The 15,360-nt window shown below is 47.3% G+C and overlaps 1 protein-coding gene across 1 annotated transcript; it reads left to right on the forward strand.

The window, feature by feature from the left end:
- The first annotated feature begins 420 nt into the window (after positions 1–420).
- Positions 421–11,634, forward strand: LOC129382539 (cytochrome P450 2J4-like). Its single transcript, XM_055066683.2, has 8 exons — positions 421–711; positions 2,222–2,349; positions 4,601–4,707; positions 6,505–6,806; positions 8,312–8,424; positions 8,658–8,922; positions 9,532–9,719; positions 10,802–11,634. Exons 1-8 carry the CDS (start codon positions 491–493, stop codon positions 10,990–10,992), a joined length of 1,515 nt encoding a protein of 504 aa, XP_054922658.2. The 5' UTR covers positions 421–490; the 3' UTR covers positions 10,993–11,634.
- The last annotated feature ends 3,726 nt before the right edge of the window (positions 11,635–15,360 follow it).

Below are 15,360 nucleotides of genomic sequence, written 5' to 3' on the forward strand. Positions count from 1 at the left end.
ATTGTAGGACGAAGGCCTTTTCCAGCGATATCCAATTGCCCCCGACTAATTACCAGTTACAATTACCACCGGTCGGTGTATCTCAGACGCCGTCGTGACACGAATATATGCGATGTATTTGGTCGACTGCGAGTTTCATCGAGGGCTGTAAGCTCATGCAATATCTGGGACGCCACACGTCAGAGCGTGATCACTAACCTCCGCAGCTGTGATTGCGAGGTATACGTTGAAACGTTGCACGTTGCACGCACTCTACCCTCGCCCGCAAAAGAACGTCTCTCCTGTCCTCCCCCCCTCGCTCCCAAACACATCCTTCTATCTGTTCTCTATACTGCACTCAAAACCGCCTGCTCCACTGAGCTCGTTGATTATAACGTAGCAATTCAGCTAGTTAACAACGGCGTAGCCCGCGGGGTTCGTACCTAGCAGTCGACGACTCGTCGAACCTGTAGCTATAATCACTGCGCCAAGAGTTGCTCCAGCTTCAATCATGCCGGAGGCGGTGACGTGGGAGTGCGCGATCATGGCGCTGATCGTCGCAATTGCGGCACCGCTGCTGCATTACCTGTGGTTCTCGGTGCGGAGGATGTTTCGACCCGACCTGCCGCCTGGACCGCGAGGCCTGCCTCTCCTCGGCTACCTGCCGTTCATGACCGAGTACGGACATCGGGACATCGAGACGCTCAAGCAGAAATACGGCAACGTGTTCGGGTAGGTTGATGATGACGATGGTGACCTTGATGAGTTTCGCGCATGTCCACTCACGGGGGTCGGCCAAGAGTCGGGCAGACTTTACATGTGTGTTCAGCTAATAAATTTATAAATCTATAATTTTGTTGCATAATTTGAAGCGAGGAATGTTCAAAACGATATTACGTATATATACTGTCATTCAATCAAGAGAAAACAAAAGTATATATAATATGTTCCTATAGCCCAAGTGCGTTTTCTTTCTCTTCTTCTTCGTCTCCTTCTTTTTTTAAAGTTCGCAAAGATCATTTAGCAGCAGAAAACCGAAACACCGTTCTACTCGAAAGAAAATTGGAACAACTTGATCACCTTTGAGCAACGTGTCGGGTAGGATTATTATTATTATTATTATTATTATTATTATTATTATTATATTGATGATGATGACCTTGATGAGTATGGCGCATGCCCACTCACGGGGATTGACAAAGAGTCGGACAGAGGCGCGGAAAGTTCAAAACGATTCTGTAGACTGTCATTCAATCAAGAGGGAATAAAAGGTATATATAATATTATGTTCCTGTAGCCAAAGTACGGTTTCTTCTTTTTCTACTTTTTTTTAAGCTCTGAGAGATCATTTAGCCACAGGAAACCGAAACGCCGTCCTGCACGAATGAAAATTGGAACAACTTGATCACTCTTACCTCTGGTAATGGAGAACGCAAAAAAATAAAATTATAATGAAATTCTGAGGTATTATGTGCGAAAAAAAAAAAAGCTGATTCTGTACGCCGTGGAGGTTAGGCTCCGGATTAATTTTGTCCACCTGGGGTTCCCTAATGAGCATGCAGTACCGGGTGCGCGAGCGTTCTTGCGTTCCGCCCCTATCGGATTGCAGCCGCCGCCACTTGGACCGAACCCGCGACCTCGTCCTCACCAGCGCAATTTGCGCATCGCCATCTAGCTGTAGGGCTACCGCGTCGGGTCGTCGAGAGCACATTCGTGAGTACACTCGGATCACGGAGGGTTTACTTTGCCTTGAAAACTCCGGCTACAATTCGTAAAAGTTAGTGTGTCCCGCAAAGTAATTAATTAGGAAAGATAATCAGGGATTTTTTGACGAGTCTGGTCAATTGCACGTTTTGATTTAAGGTACGAGTAATGTCCGCCAGTTTAAGTAATACCGCTCAAAAATTAGGATTACGCTATCGGCCCCAGGCGATCATTAAAAATGCTGTACAGCCTAAAAGGAGCAGCAACAACAACAGTAACAAAACACGCCGTAAGTAAAATCTTGCTACTACGAAGTTGAAAGAGGAGATACAAATTCCTTCGTTATATCCATTGTTGCGCTTACTGCACTATGTTCATCTATGAGGACTTCAAGGTAAATTTCATTCAGTTTGTTATATCGATTATTTCGTTATATCAAGTTTCGTTATAACGATACTCTGACTCGTTGTATTGGGTATCTGTCTTTTTCACTCCTGTGCTGTAACGTGTGACAACGTGGCAAGTGGTTTTTCTGTAGACTCCAGCTTGGTTTACGGTACGTGGTCTTCTTGTGCGACTTCGGCTCCATAAAGGAGGCCCTCTCGAACGACTCCCTGCTCTACCGGGCCCCCGAATTCCCCCTCAACGTCCACGAAAAATCTCAAAGTAAGCACGTTTGTCTCGGTTGTAGAAGATAGTACCTTGCACGCCAGTGTGGCTCTGGTATAATGTCACTGTCACCCGCTAGCATGTAACGAACATCGATAGCGGTTTCTTCAAATTAGGCAGCCTTGCCTCATGAGCAAGAAGCAGTACATTCACAGCATATCGCGGCATCATCTGCCATTCCCCCATTAACATCCGATGAACAACTAATGAACATTGATCGTGGCAGTGGTGTTGGGGGCATTGCCAGAGGCAAGGTTAGCCTGGCAATTGCTGCGCCTCAGCGTCCCAATCCGTGTCGTGAAAGCCTGTCACCGTGAGTCCGTCAATTCATGGCTTTCGCAGAAATGTGAGCACATCGTGCGCGACATTGGTGGTGTACCTTTCAGGGAAAACTACACCTGCTCTTCACTCGAGTGAAGAAACCCTCCCCGTGATGGCGTGGTTGCTTTGGCAATGCGCCGCCTACTAATTCACAAAGGCTTTTCTTTTTGCTCGTAAGTACTTCTTTCTGAGTGGTCTCAGACTGCGCTAATGTTATGTGAGCTGTCACTGTTGGACGGTTTTTGTTCTTTGAACTTTACTATATATCGTAAAAAGCTTTTTATGAATACGGGCCCAGATTTGTAGCGGCTTGACACCGTACTCTCAAGCAATTGCGTGTGTTCCGGGCCCTGCTTTAACGTTTCACTGTCGCGTTTAATTCCGTAGGACATTCCGTGAAGTGAAACACGATCACTCGAACGGGTTTAAAGACATAATGCACCTTAGAAGTCGCTCGGGGTCACTATACGGATGCTTAGTCGATATTTCTGGTGATGGTACGAGCAGCTTGGCAGATAACTCTTCAGACGCGGAAAGGCAATATGAAGTTATGCCGGATTGATCAATAACACTACTGGAGCACCAACGGTGATGACGCCACACTGAACTTCTCTCTCTGGCTGCTTGTGACGTCACGCGTTTTCCCCGCGTGTATGCGCCTGACTCGGTACTGAGTATAAAAGGAACCAAATGTTCAAGCTAAGGCGCTTCGGGAACCTTTTCCTGATCAGAAATGACCGAAACTTACGAAGGTATACTTTGAAACCTGTGACGTCTGACTATGTACCATGACAGCGCTGCGGTTTGAACGCGAAGTTCATAACGAGAAGCTTTACTCTTAATAATGATCTATACCTTCCTTCTATCATCGCAGCACCTTCAGCGATTACCGTGCACGTAGAGACACCTTACCTACAGGAGTAACAAAACTAGGACAGACAGTGGCTCACAATTTACAAGGTCACCAGATCAGAAGTTGCTTAAACAACGATAAATATATGAAGGAAATTAACCATAAATATGAAAAATAATAAAGCCGTGATTAAGTCCAATTATTTCTCCATCTACTGCATAACGATCGCTTTTGTTTAAATAAACTCTAGTGTTTAGAGTTTTTTTTTTCTTGTGTGTGTGTGTATAGATGTATAGTACTCTTCTATGTTCATATTGCGTATGCGTTTTTCACGTGTATGCGTGCTTGTATTTTTATCGCTTATTCATTGGGTACATTTTCTTTAGATGTACGAGATTAAAGTTTCTGTTATTAGATTAAGCCCGGCTGGTATGCTCGCGGGCAGCGGCGTGTGCCGCCTCATTTCCTGTCATGCCCTGATGGCCTGGAACCTAGTTGATGTGGGTGTCGGTAAGCGGGGCGCGTGCGATGAGATTTCTAAGTATTTTGAGCGCGCTTTCTGATATTAAACATTCTGTTGCTGAGTGCGAGGTCGTGCGTTCGGATTCCGTGCTGGAGATGCTTCAGTCAATCCATAAATTGAAACTCTATTTAAAGCAGCTGAGGCTGATGCGACAAAAGTAAGACTTGACACCAGCAGCATTCCAACGTAAACATTAAAAAAGAAAAGGATCACGGGCGAGTAGAGTATAACGTGCACCAGAGGCAGGAGATCGCGTCGTTCTTTTGCAGCGAAGCTGTATACCTCTACCGTCCAAGGAAATTTTCGTGTCGTTGTTGTGAACAAAGAACTCCCCATACGTGGACAGATCCCGAAGTTAGTGCAATGCCGGGCCGACCCGCGGCGGAGGTGCAGTTCGCCATTAAGGGGCCCACATACACAGCTTCGCTGGTCATCCTTATTCACAGTGGAAGTGCGCTGAGTTTTTTCCTTTTTTTTTTTTGGTACTCGGATTCTATTTGTTGCTGCGACCGCGTAATGGCGAAGCACTTAACCGCGTGCTCCTTACGCAGGCATTACACTGGCCAACGGGCGGCGTTGGAAGGAACAGCGCAGGTTCACGGCGAGGACGTTCAAGACGCTGATCAGTACCACACAGACTCTCGAGAGGCATATACACGTGAGCTACTGCTACTGCTGTCTCTCCGCCGACTTCCTCTGGGCGTCATGCTATTGTTACTAAGAAACAAATATGTGCCGAAACCATAGACAAAGGCCTCTTGATCGCGATCGTATAGGCGGACGACCATGTATTTCTAAGTTGCAGACGATCAGCAGACGATAATAGCGATAACAGGCTCATCCACATTGACAAACGAAATAACATTTTCTTGCAAAACAATCAGAATGGAGTTTTATGTTACAAGTTTACACAAATTTGTTAACTATTTTGGATCCACCACCGACAGCTGATGTGCTTGAGTTCACCCAAATGGATCTGAATCTTTGGACCGTGTAGCAGCGATCATTGTGGATCGCGATCAAGAAATTCGATCCGGATCGAGCACGATGACGATCAAAAGTGAACGTATTACACCGGTATAACAGACCAAAAAAGTCACTCGTAACGTCATAAGAGGCTTAGTAGGTCAGCGAGAACGAAAAAAAAAAGAAAAAGAAAAAGGAAAAGAACGAAAGGCGGTTGGCGGCGCTTTGAAGTTCGTGCGCCAGTTCACCGCGACTCCGTAAATTTTGATCGGATCTACTCGAGCCTAATTAATTTTTTATCGGTAGAAATTAACCGCATTCTATTTGTTTAAAAAAGCTGTAGATCGAACTTAGCTAGGTTCAGGAGCCAGCTAAAGTTAGTATTTAATAGCGTTGGCCACAACAGTCCAAACGCGGACAGACAGACAAAGAACTTTAATTACAAGCTCCTGAGAAGCTTTGCCCTAGGGCAGAGCTGCGGGTCGCTCCCACGTGGGGACTGGTAGGCGGAGAAAAATTCTTTAAAATGCTTGACGTCACACCGACCTATACCAACGCGTAGGTTTATCCGCCAAAATAAATAAAAAGGAACTTCGGCTTTAAATTGTTTTGTCCGATAATGAATGCGTTACCACAAAATCAAGAAAAAAGTGTTTTGAAAGAACACAGCATCATTCTCAATGGATTCTTTGTTTCTTTTCTAATATTCTTTTAAAGCGCTTCTTCGATTTACCTAGTTCGGGCAATCCGTTTACTGACCTCGGCTTTCGCTCTAATGATATGCTCGTCATTGTCAGGGCATTTAGCTGCAAGAAATTCGTGATTTCGCCGGCGGGGTGCTGTTCTGAGGAGTTATTATGGAGATAAGAAAATTCCGCCCTGTTGTTGAATTCACCATCTTGTGAGCTCCGATTGGCCCACAGGGCTGCTACGGCCTTTGCGATTGGCCCAAAACATCAGCATGGTGGAATTTGAGTGTCCGGAATAGTTACGCGGAAATCAGTGTTGTGAGTATCGACGTGTGCTCATAGCCCACTGCCACTCCATGGAACATTATTCAGTAGCGCAACCACAATGCAACCGTGCTGTAGCCTGAGTTTGTAAAGTAACTAATCAAAAAGAAGATTGAGAGAGAGAGAGAGAGAGAGAGAGACAGCATCGTTTACCTTGCACTCTCTCTCTCTTCATGCCGCTTAACTGTCCTGACCCATCGGTGCCATCAGTGAGTGCAATGCGTGACACATGAACTTTGCATAACCGTCGGAAGTAGCTACATTCCCATTGCGGGCGCAGAATTTCTTAACTGAAGGGGAACTTGCACTTACGCGGGCGAAATCGCGATAGCATCGCGTTGCCATTCACGAAGAACGCACACGCTGATATCACAACCATATCGGGAAAGCAAGCCAAGCGAGCAAGTTAACTGCGTGTTTCACCAGGACCTTTTGTTTCACTGAACCGTCGCGGACGTGACCACTGCCGCGTGCAGGACGAACTGTCGAACTTGGTTCGCGAGCTGGCGTCTCACAAGGGCGATCCCGTGGCCATCTCCTCGTTGTTGCTGTCCAGCACGTCCAACGTCATCACGGCGCTGGTGTACGGCCGGAGGTTCGAGTACGGCAGCCCCGAGCGTGTCGAGCTGGACGAGTTCGCCGATGGGATCATGGCGTTGGCGCCACAGATGTCGTCCATCAACTTCTTGCCGTGGCTGCGGAGAGTGCTCTCCATTCTTCGCATAGGAGCATGCGGGAGGCTCAGGAGCGCTTTGATACGAAGGGATCGCCTCTCGGAGTGAGTGGGCAGGCCGAGCAGCTCGAGTTCGGGGTTACGCGGGTCGACCAGACACTCTATACTTGCGATGGCAAGTTGTACGTCTCTGTACTGGTTCGTGAAATTGCTTCTCTGGAGACTTTTGTACGTCATGTGAGCCTCCGAGATGGGTAACCGTGCGAAACTTTACTTATGATAGCCAGTTATGCTTAGTGTTTGCATTGGTCAGTGAGGCGCCTTGTCTGAAGCTGGTTGTGTGTCACAGGTGCCTCCGAGATGTGTAATCGCGCAAAATTGTACTTAAGAGGAAGCTTTAGCTCGGGCGCTCCTATCTAAATACATGTAAAAGGAGAATTCGTTTTTCTCGGCAACCGCAGCATCATATTTGACGAGGTTTGTTGCGTTAAAAAGAAAAACTTAAATTCTAGTGACTGCTAGCTTGTTTTGAATTTTTGATTTAGCTCCTCAATTTTTTATTAAAAATTGGCAAAAATTGAAAATTCTCAAAAAACGAAACTGTGAAGTTTACAACTCTAACTCAGAAACGTAAAACGATAATACAATTCTCTGAATTGCATCTAATAGTGCATCTAAAGCGAACAAAATTGATATGCTATACATGAACTGCAAGAAATTTTGTAATATGTAAATACGGCTTTTGCAGAACCGTTGTAAACAACGTAACAGATTCACGTATGACTTAAAACGACATATCGAATTTGTCTGCTTTCAGCGGTCTAATGGATGCCGTTTACAGAACTGCCGTATCTGCTTTTGATGCAGAGTTATGAATTTGTAAACTTCGCTCTTATCTTTTTTTTTCAAGCTTTCGAATTTTCGAAAATTCTTTTAACAAAATTCAGGACTTCAATCGGAATCCCACTTCCAACAGTCACTAGAATTTAACTTTCTCTCTCAAATGCAACAAAAATTATCAAAATCTGTACAGGGGTTATTTCAGAAAAAAAAAAAACCGTTTTTGCATTTTACATGTATTTGAATAGGCCGCGTCGGAGTTGGGCCCGAGCTGAAGCTTCCTCTTAAGCGTTTTCGCTGGTTGATACCATCTTGGCTAAAACCCTCTCTATGTCTACTGACCAAAAAAGAAAGATAAGATGTGGGAGAAAACGCAAAGGTCGTCACCGATGTTTCGGAGGCAACAGCAATAATTCGCAGACTGCCTGATAGATGGCACAACAATACGCGCTGCGGAAAATTTACTAAGTTAGCTCAGAGGCTTCACCAAGGAGCATAGCTCTGCGCCTTGCTAGCGCAAGGTGGTCAGCATGTGCCTGAATTAAGCGCTGCTTGATCGACTAGAGAATATACAAGTATGCCAGCTAACGTTACCGTACGCATGGGAGATCTGAACTTGCATGTTCTTTCAGTTTCAGTTTTAGGCGATGAGTCTTTGATCTTGCCTGCTTAAATTTCCTTAAGTTGACAAGATTGTGTTTCACAGACTGTGATGCTGTGAATTGCTATTTAGGGACCCTCCTTGGGTTCCTTGTTTTCTTTCTCTACAGGACCCTAATAGGCCTTCACGAGAAAACCTATCAGGACGGTGTGGTTCGTGACTACGTTGATGCCTTTCTCAGCGAGATGAGACGACCAGAGAAAGAAAAGAAGACTTTCACGCGTGAGTGTGTAGAGTAACTGCAATTCGAGGAATATCGAGTTCAAGCCCCATCTAATATTGCCTGTCCAGCGGGAACGCCTTCCTGTTTCTCTGGCCCGTGCGCCATCTGCAGCGCACTTTTCAACGAACATGATTCCTTCCAACTTTCAGCCTATCAGTCTTAACATATGCGGTGTTTATCTTTACTCCCTCTCTTAAACGCCCTCTGCCGTCGACCACGCGCTTTGTCGCAGGCGACGTGCTTACGAGCAACGCGGCCTCCTTCTTCGGTGGCGGGAGCGAGACCGTGCGCTCCGCGATTGAGTGGCTGCTACTGACATGCGCCGCCAAGCCGGAGGTGCAGAACTGCATCCGGGCCGAGATCGACGTCGTGCTCGGTCAAAGCGGTCAAGGTTCTCGCGTCGTGTGGGAAGACCGCAGCAGGATGCCGTACACGCAGGCCTTCATCTGGGAGATGGCGCGCTACAAGCCGATCAACCCTTTCGGCCTCATGCGATGGTGAGCTCGCGAAACAAGGACGTCCCGGCTTTGCGCTCCGGGCTATACAGAGAGACGCTCTTCCGGCTGACTTCGTCTTTCTCTTCGCGAAGTCCTCCTCCTCCTCCTCGTCCTCCTGCTCTTGGTCCGACTTGCGAACGCCGCCGCTTGCGTTCAGACTCGTTTACGTTGTTGTTCTCTCCGTGAGGAATGTGATCGAGATACCCGAACGTAGGATAAGGAGCAGGTATAACGTTGCTGTTACCAAGACAACCTGCAGCCGAGTCACCTTCCAGAGTGGTGTCAGTACATACGCTCTCTAGGTTGGATCGAACGCATGTATGGACATTTTTATTTTCGCTCAACATGATGAGTTGGTAGCCGGCGCTTACAAAAAGCGTACCTGTATCCTTGTGTGGTGTGAATTTCTTTGGGTTCGCGCTGTATTTACCTACAATACCTTCCAGTATGTGCATGGAAAGGGCTTGCGAGCTCATTCTGTCGCGTTTTCAATCTCTAAGTCATAGCGCTATCTGTGATATGGCTTGACGCATTCTACTTTAGGTCTCAGTAGCGCTTAGCAACTTTTTTGTTGTTGCCTCATGTGATCTCTCCGCGTTATCGCCGCAGCGCCAGCGAGGACACGAAAGTAAGCGGCTACGTCATACCACGAGGTAGCGTCGTGGTCCCTTCGCTGAGGTCCATCTTCTACGACACGTCCTTTTGGCAAGACCCAGAAGTTTTCCGGCCCGAGCGCTTCTTGGTCGAAGGAGGGACCCGAGCCAGCAAGCCTGAGAGGCTGATCCCTTTCTCATACGGTAAGAGCGTGGCGATGTCGTCTTTCGTACTTTGTTGCCGCAGCGTCTACAAAGAGAGTACTAAGACACTACATGTCAAAGCAAGGCAAAGGGGACACAGGGAAACGTAGGTGGTGGAATATGAGTAAAGGACAGGGAGTGAGGATAGATATCGGCGAACAAGAGAAGCCTCAGGCTCGAACCATTGCATTTCGAAGAGGAACTTGTATTCGTCCTCTCCTCCCCCTCCCCCTTTCCCCATGAGGCGAGTAGCATAAACGCGCGCACGAAGGAGCGAGATAAGGGCTGGGTTTACCCGGCACGGTATCACGCTAATACGCTATAGGTAATCAGTATGCGTCAAGCTAAACACCTGTACATTGAGTTATGGCATAGTTAGTACGTACTGCATCTATCGTGTACATATACGCCGTAGTAAAAGTAAATGTGAGTGTTGATGATCGATAACAATGATGTCTGTATGCATACCCTCCGAAACGAGGCGCCGACAAATAGGCGGCTAGCCTAGTATAAGCGTCAGTAGTGACATCACTTAGTAGCAGCCCGGTCACCTAGTAACAGTAGGGTGCCTCAGTGCGTTCTAAGCCGTATTCTAGTACACTCGAATGAGTCCCCTCTTCCACGGGAGTGGAAAACAGCTGGGCTAGATCGTGACATCTGGTGGCACTGTGGTCAACCCAAGCTAAACCGAAACAGAACTTTCGTTACAGTCATCAACGGCGCAGCGATTACCGGCTGGCTGATACGCATTTGCAGCGCCATAATCAACACTTAATTTGCATCTTTGCTCTCGAAGCAAAGAGCTGTGCGGAGCACATGAGTGTTCTCACCGCGGTATGTTGATCACAATGTTATCAGGTGTCGCTACGAGTGCTGCCGTTGCCGGATACGTATTCTGGTATACTGCGCCACACGTATCAGCTAGTGCATCTCTGGTGTGGTAAAGCTCCATTATCAGGTGTTCATGTTCATCGTATTGCTTGACACTCACACACAAAAAAATATAGAATGCAACTGCATACCTCGTGCTCTTGAAGCCAGAGAAACAAAACGTTCTTATCGAAAACGTCGCTTGCTTACAGGCAAGCGTTCTTGCCCCGGGGAGATGATCGCCAACATGGAGACGTTCATCTTTCTTACCACCATCCTGCAGCACTTCATCATCGAGGTGCCTCCCAGTGGTCCGGCCCTCGCTTTCGAGGAGGTGTTGACCATATCGCTTAGGCCCCGATCGCAGGAATTAGTTTTCCGCGCGCGACAAATGCGCGCTTGACTAATAGATGCTGCAGCAAGTGGTTTTGCAGAGTACTCGAATCATACGCGCTCCGAGACGCCGCTTGGAATTCCTGCGAACCCTCCGTTACCGCTCTGTGGTTATGATGATGATGATGTTTCAGTGGCATCCCCTTTGAAATGGGGCGGTGAAAAATAGTCACCTAGGCTGCTTGATTTAATCAGGTCGCCAATACATGTTCTTTACCTAGCATTTTTGTGTACATCGCCTTAATATTTTTTCCCCTTTGAATATATATATATACCTTGTACCGCTGACCATGACTGAATATAAGAGACCCGGCTGTATCGATCTCTTCCCTGCTTTTTTCCCACCAATACTCTAACCGTCTCTTTCTTACTGACTGCTGACCGGACGATGCTTCCGCCCACTTCAAATCCAAGTGGTCCTGGAAAGTGTACGTTACCTACGGTTCTCTCTGGGTGAATCTCTTCGCATTCCATAAGGATGTGCTGAGTGGTCTCCGGAGTTTTGCTGCAGCATGGATGGATGGATGGACGGACGGACGGACGGACGGACGGACGGACGGACGGACGTGTGTGTGTCTTGTTATTTTATGGTAATGTTCTACCTATGTTAAAAAAGAATGAAATTAACAGAAAAGGGAATAAACAAGATGAATTCCCATAGCCAAACTTTCTGAACCCCTATTGTGAACTTTGTTTTCTATACGCCTCCGTTGTTTGCCGCTTCCCTACTTTTATTCCACCAGTCCTCGAATCGCCTCTTACTAATCTCTATTGTGGGCATGTTTACTTTCTCCCTGCTCTCGTTGAACCCAAGGGCTTCAAGGAGGCCAGTGATTCCTAAATCTACCGCTGGGCCGATATCTTCACGTTCTAGTAAAACATGTTCCATCGTCTCCCTCGCTTTACCGCAGTACGCACATGCCTCTTCTTCCTTGTTATATCTCGCTTTATATCTGCGTTCCTGTCGCAGCTGGCCGTCAATAGAAACCGGATACCAGCGACGGCTGCAAATGTCGCGGCGAGGGGGAAGCGCGGTCGGCGGCCCCCCCGGCACATTCTGTTTTGCAAAGAGATCTCCGTTAATGGCGGGCTCGCCCTTTCCGCTTAAATTTGCCCGTGAGCAGCAGCAGCAGCAGCCACAGCAGCAGCCGCTGCTGCTGGCATTACCGGAGCTGCTGCTTTTCACGCCGCTTTGCACGCCGCTAACGCCGGCCACGTTGGGACGTGGTTGAGAAGTGGCCACCTCGCAAGAAGAAGATGCATGCTCTGTCGGTGTTTTGTTTGGTGGCATTTGTTTCTTGGATGCCATTCTCGAAATTCCTAGAAATAACTTTGTAAAGAATGTAAGCCAAGGTATGAGCGACGTGGAGGGCCTGCGCTGTCGTGGTTCAGAATTCGGAAAGCGACGCTCGGCGCCGACACCGGATTTTCTGCGACGCGGGGCCCTTGACGCTATCGCCTTAATACATGACAGGAGTGTGGCACAAAGGAAAGACGACCCGAGAATTGTCAACATTTACGTCGCGTCGCGTGTGGACAATGCCCTCTGGACGCCGTAATTAAGCGTAGCTTTAGTGGTCGCAGATTACCCATGGGCGAGACGCCGTCAGGTGCGCGGCTTATTTGTAACGAAAGCGTGCCGCCAGCAAATTGACGCCTTCTGTTACGTGATTCCTTATTTCAACAGCGTTCCGTAGACAGTAGAGTGCCAAAGTGAATAAATATAAACACACAAAACGCATGATAAGCACGCTCCGCATAGGCTCGGAATCATGGGCTGGTGAACAAACCATTTTAAGCGTCCTCTCGCCTCACGTCTTATTCAACATACCATGGTTCTGGCAGCGTTTGGGATTTTCAAAGTTCTTACGGAGAGCAGCAAGTGATAAAATCACGTGCAGTTATCGTGACGACTGGCTTTTTCCATTGACATCGAGAGACACAGCGCGCTTGCCCATTCCTTTGTCAATCGCGTCGGCGAAGCGCCGCGAGGACTTACTGGCGATTGCATGTCATATACGCAGAATGTGCACCTAAGTTAGAATCCACTTACCGTGGAGGATTTGTTGTTATATCCAACGAATCGCGAACGACTGTCGCGTTTTCGCGGCGACGCGAGATGGCTGACGCACGATCTCCCTTGGATGGCCTTCGTTGCTGCTCGCTGGACGGATCACCTTTCTCCGGTGCTTTGCTGTTCCGCGATGTTGAGCGCGCGCGCGGTGGAGCTACTCCGGGTGAAAAAGTACAGCACTCGCTCCGCGTTCCTTTGAACTGTGGCTGCCTGTTCTCTTAGAAGCAAAACGGTGTTTTCTTTGCTCAGCGTGCGTGAGTGATACACTGCCATGTACGGGGCCAGTCTCCTACAGTTGAAGACGTTTTGTTCTCTATTGCCGCAAGAGTAGAACGGGCATTTTACTCTCTCTCAGAAGGGCAGAGTGAAAATCACATTTCCCTCTCTCCTTGGTGACGGAATGAACACTGCATTTCACTCCACTCGACATTTTGTGAGAGTAGAACAACGCTTTGAAGAGTAAATCGGCCGCTTCACTCCTGCGATACTCTCCCTAGTTTTTAGAGTGCATATGAAGCCGGCTATTTTGCGCATGCGCACTATAACGTTCACGACGCATCTGCGCGTTATGGCGGCATCCATGCACCGGTTATACTTACCGGGACGGATAACACCAGTCTGCTATAACTCTGTTACCTAATCCAGGGACGTAATTTTACATTATTATAAAAACTTAGAGCACTGTAAACACACAGGACGTAGAGAAGCAACAAACACTACACGTGTTTTTTTTCTCTACTTCCTATGTGTTTATAGCGCTCCACGTTTTTATAATAATGCATTACCAACTATCCCAAATATCCATCCTTTTACATAATTTTGCGTTTGGGCCGCGACAACGCTTACATGCCGGCATGCATTCCGTTATACCTCCTTGCACAACGCCAAAATTATCAAACGTTTTCCATGCGTGCTTTCAGATCACTTTTCATCGTCTGATATACGAAACACCTGCTGGCATGGTCACTTCTGTTTTACTAAAGTTTAATTGCTTCCAATAGCGATCGAAACAGGGGTAAAGGCGGCGGGGACGCTGACAATTGATGTTTCTTTGACGAAACGAGCCAAGATTTAGGAGCCAAAATCTTCTGCTCTTTTTTAAGAAGCAGTAAAGCCTTAGTTACTTTACTTGCTTACTCATACGGGCAAGCACCTTTCCGATCGAGGAAGAAGGGGGGAAGGAGTTCTCAATTACGTTGCCCCTTCCCCACCCCCCCACCCCGCGGAAAGCTTTCTGCAGACGACCATGTTTTCGGCCCGTCAATCAGACAAAACTAGGAAGCCGCTGTCCTGATACGCCTCCAAAGTATGTCAGTGCCTTCAGAGGTCAAAACGTTTTTCTTTTTGTCACACACTGACACGCTACCGGAAAAAGAAAAAAGAGAAAGCAGGGCTGGAACAGCGAGGTATGATGGTGCCGCGAGGAGTAAATTGTCATCTATGCAGGAAACCAGAGACTGTAGAACTGGTTTTTGTTGGCTATTGGGATGCTGTCTTATATTGGGCTGTCCTACAAATAACACCGCAGAAGGACCTTTCAATAGATGTACATGGCATACGATTTCTACCTGTCCAATCATATAGTGTACCTTGTATAATGTCTTTATGCTTCTCGCCCTTTATACTATATGGAGGTCGTGTATGGATAATCGACACACATGAACCCCAAGCACGATTGGTTAACGCACATTTTGTTGACAACGCGAGAAACCCAGACATGTGCTGAAACACTAAGGGGATGAAGAGGAAGTGCTTTATATCTCGAATGTCTTTGACAGCTACACTTGAATATCCACAAGCAATTGTAACCAGCCTTACACTACAGGCGGGTGGGTGATGTGCTCATACTATATTTTTAAATCTGTTTTATTACATATTGCAATAAATTATTTTTTCCCGTGGCGTCCCACCAGAGCATTGCGCTCGAAACCGGTAGGTCCTCAGTTCGAATCGCGTGTTCAATTACCTTTTTTTTTTAATTACGACACTTTCGTCCTTTTTTGAGGCAACATCAAGCAGTGCTTTTGTTTACCGTGCTAAAGAAAAAAAAAAGGTTGTAGGCCGTAGTGTCGCCTGGGACGAGTTGGCGAAGCCTATATACGGCGACTCGTATTAATATTTATGCCTTGTTATATCATTTTTTTTCTTTGGCTTCTGTAGTAGATATTTTTTTTTCTATGTTTCACCACCATGGCCTGACGCGAAGGGTTCCTGCCAAGGGGAGCGAAGTCACCCGTCGTGACCCTTCGTGACCCGTCGTGACCTGGCACTGGCAGAGCGCCGAAAGCGAACAGTGAAGCCGCA

This window comes from Dermacentor andersoni, chromosome 6, assembly GCF_023375885.2.
Source record: "Dermacentor andersoni chromosome 6, qqDerAnde1_hic_scaffold, whole genome shotgun sequence".
Lineage (NCBI taxonomy): Eukaryota > Metazoa > Arthropoda > Arachnida > Ixodida > Ixodidae > Dermacentor > Dermacentor andersoni.

Bases quoted from the DNA above. Each gene is read 5' to 3' on its own strand.
- LOC129382539 (XM_055066683.2), top strand. From the start codon at position 491: ATGCCGGAGGCGGTGACGTGGGAGTGCGCGATCATGGCGCTGATCGTC. The intron at 8,425-8,657 runs GTGAGTGTGTAG...GCTTTGTCGCAG, and splicing joins AGAAAAGAAGACTTTCACGC to GCGACGTGCTTACGAGCAAC. The intron at 8,923-9,531 runs GTGAGCTCGCGA...TTATCGCCGCAG, and splicing joins CCTTTCGGCCTCATGCGATG to CGCCAGCGAGGACACGAAAG.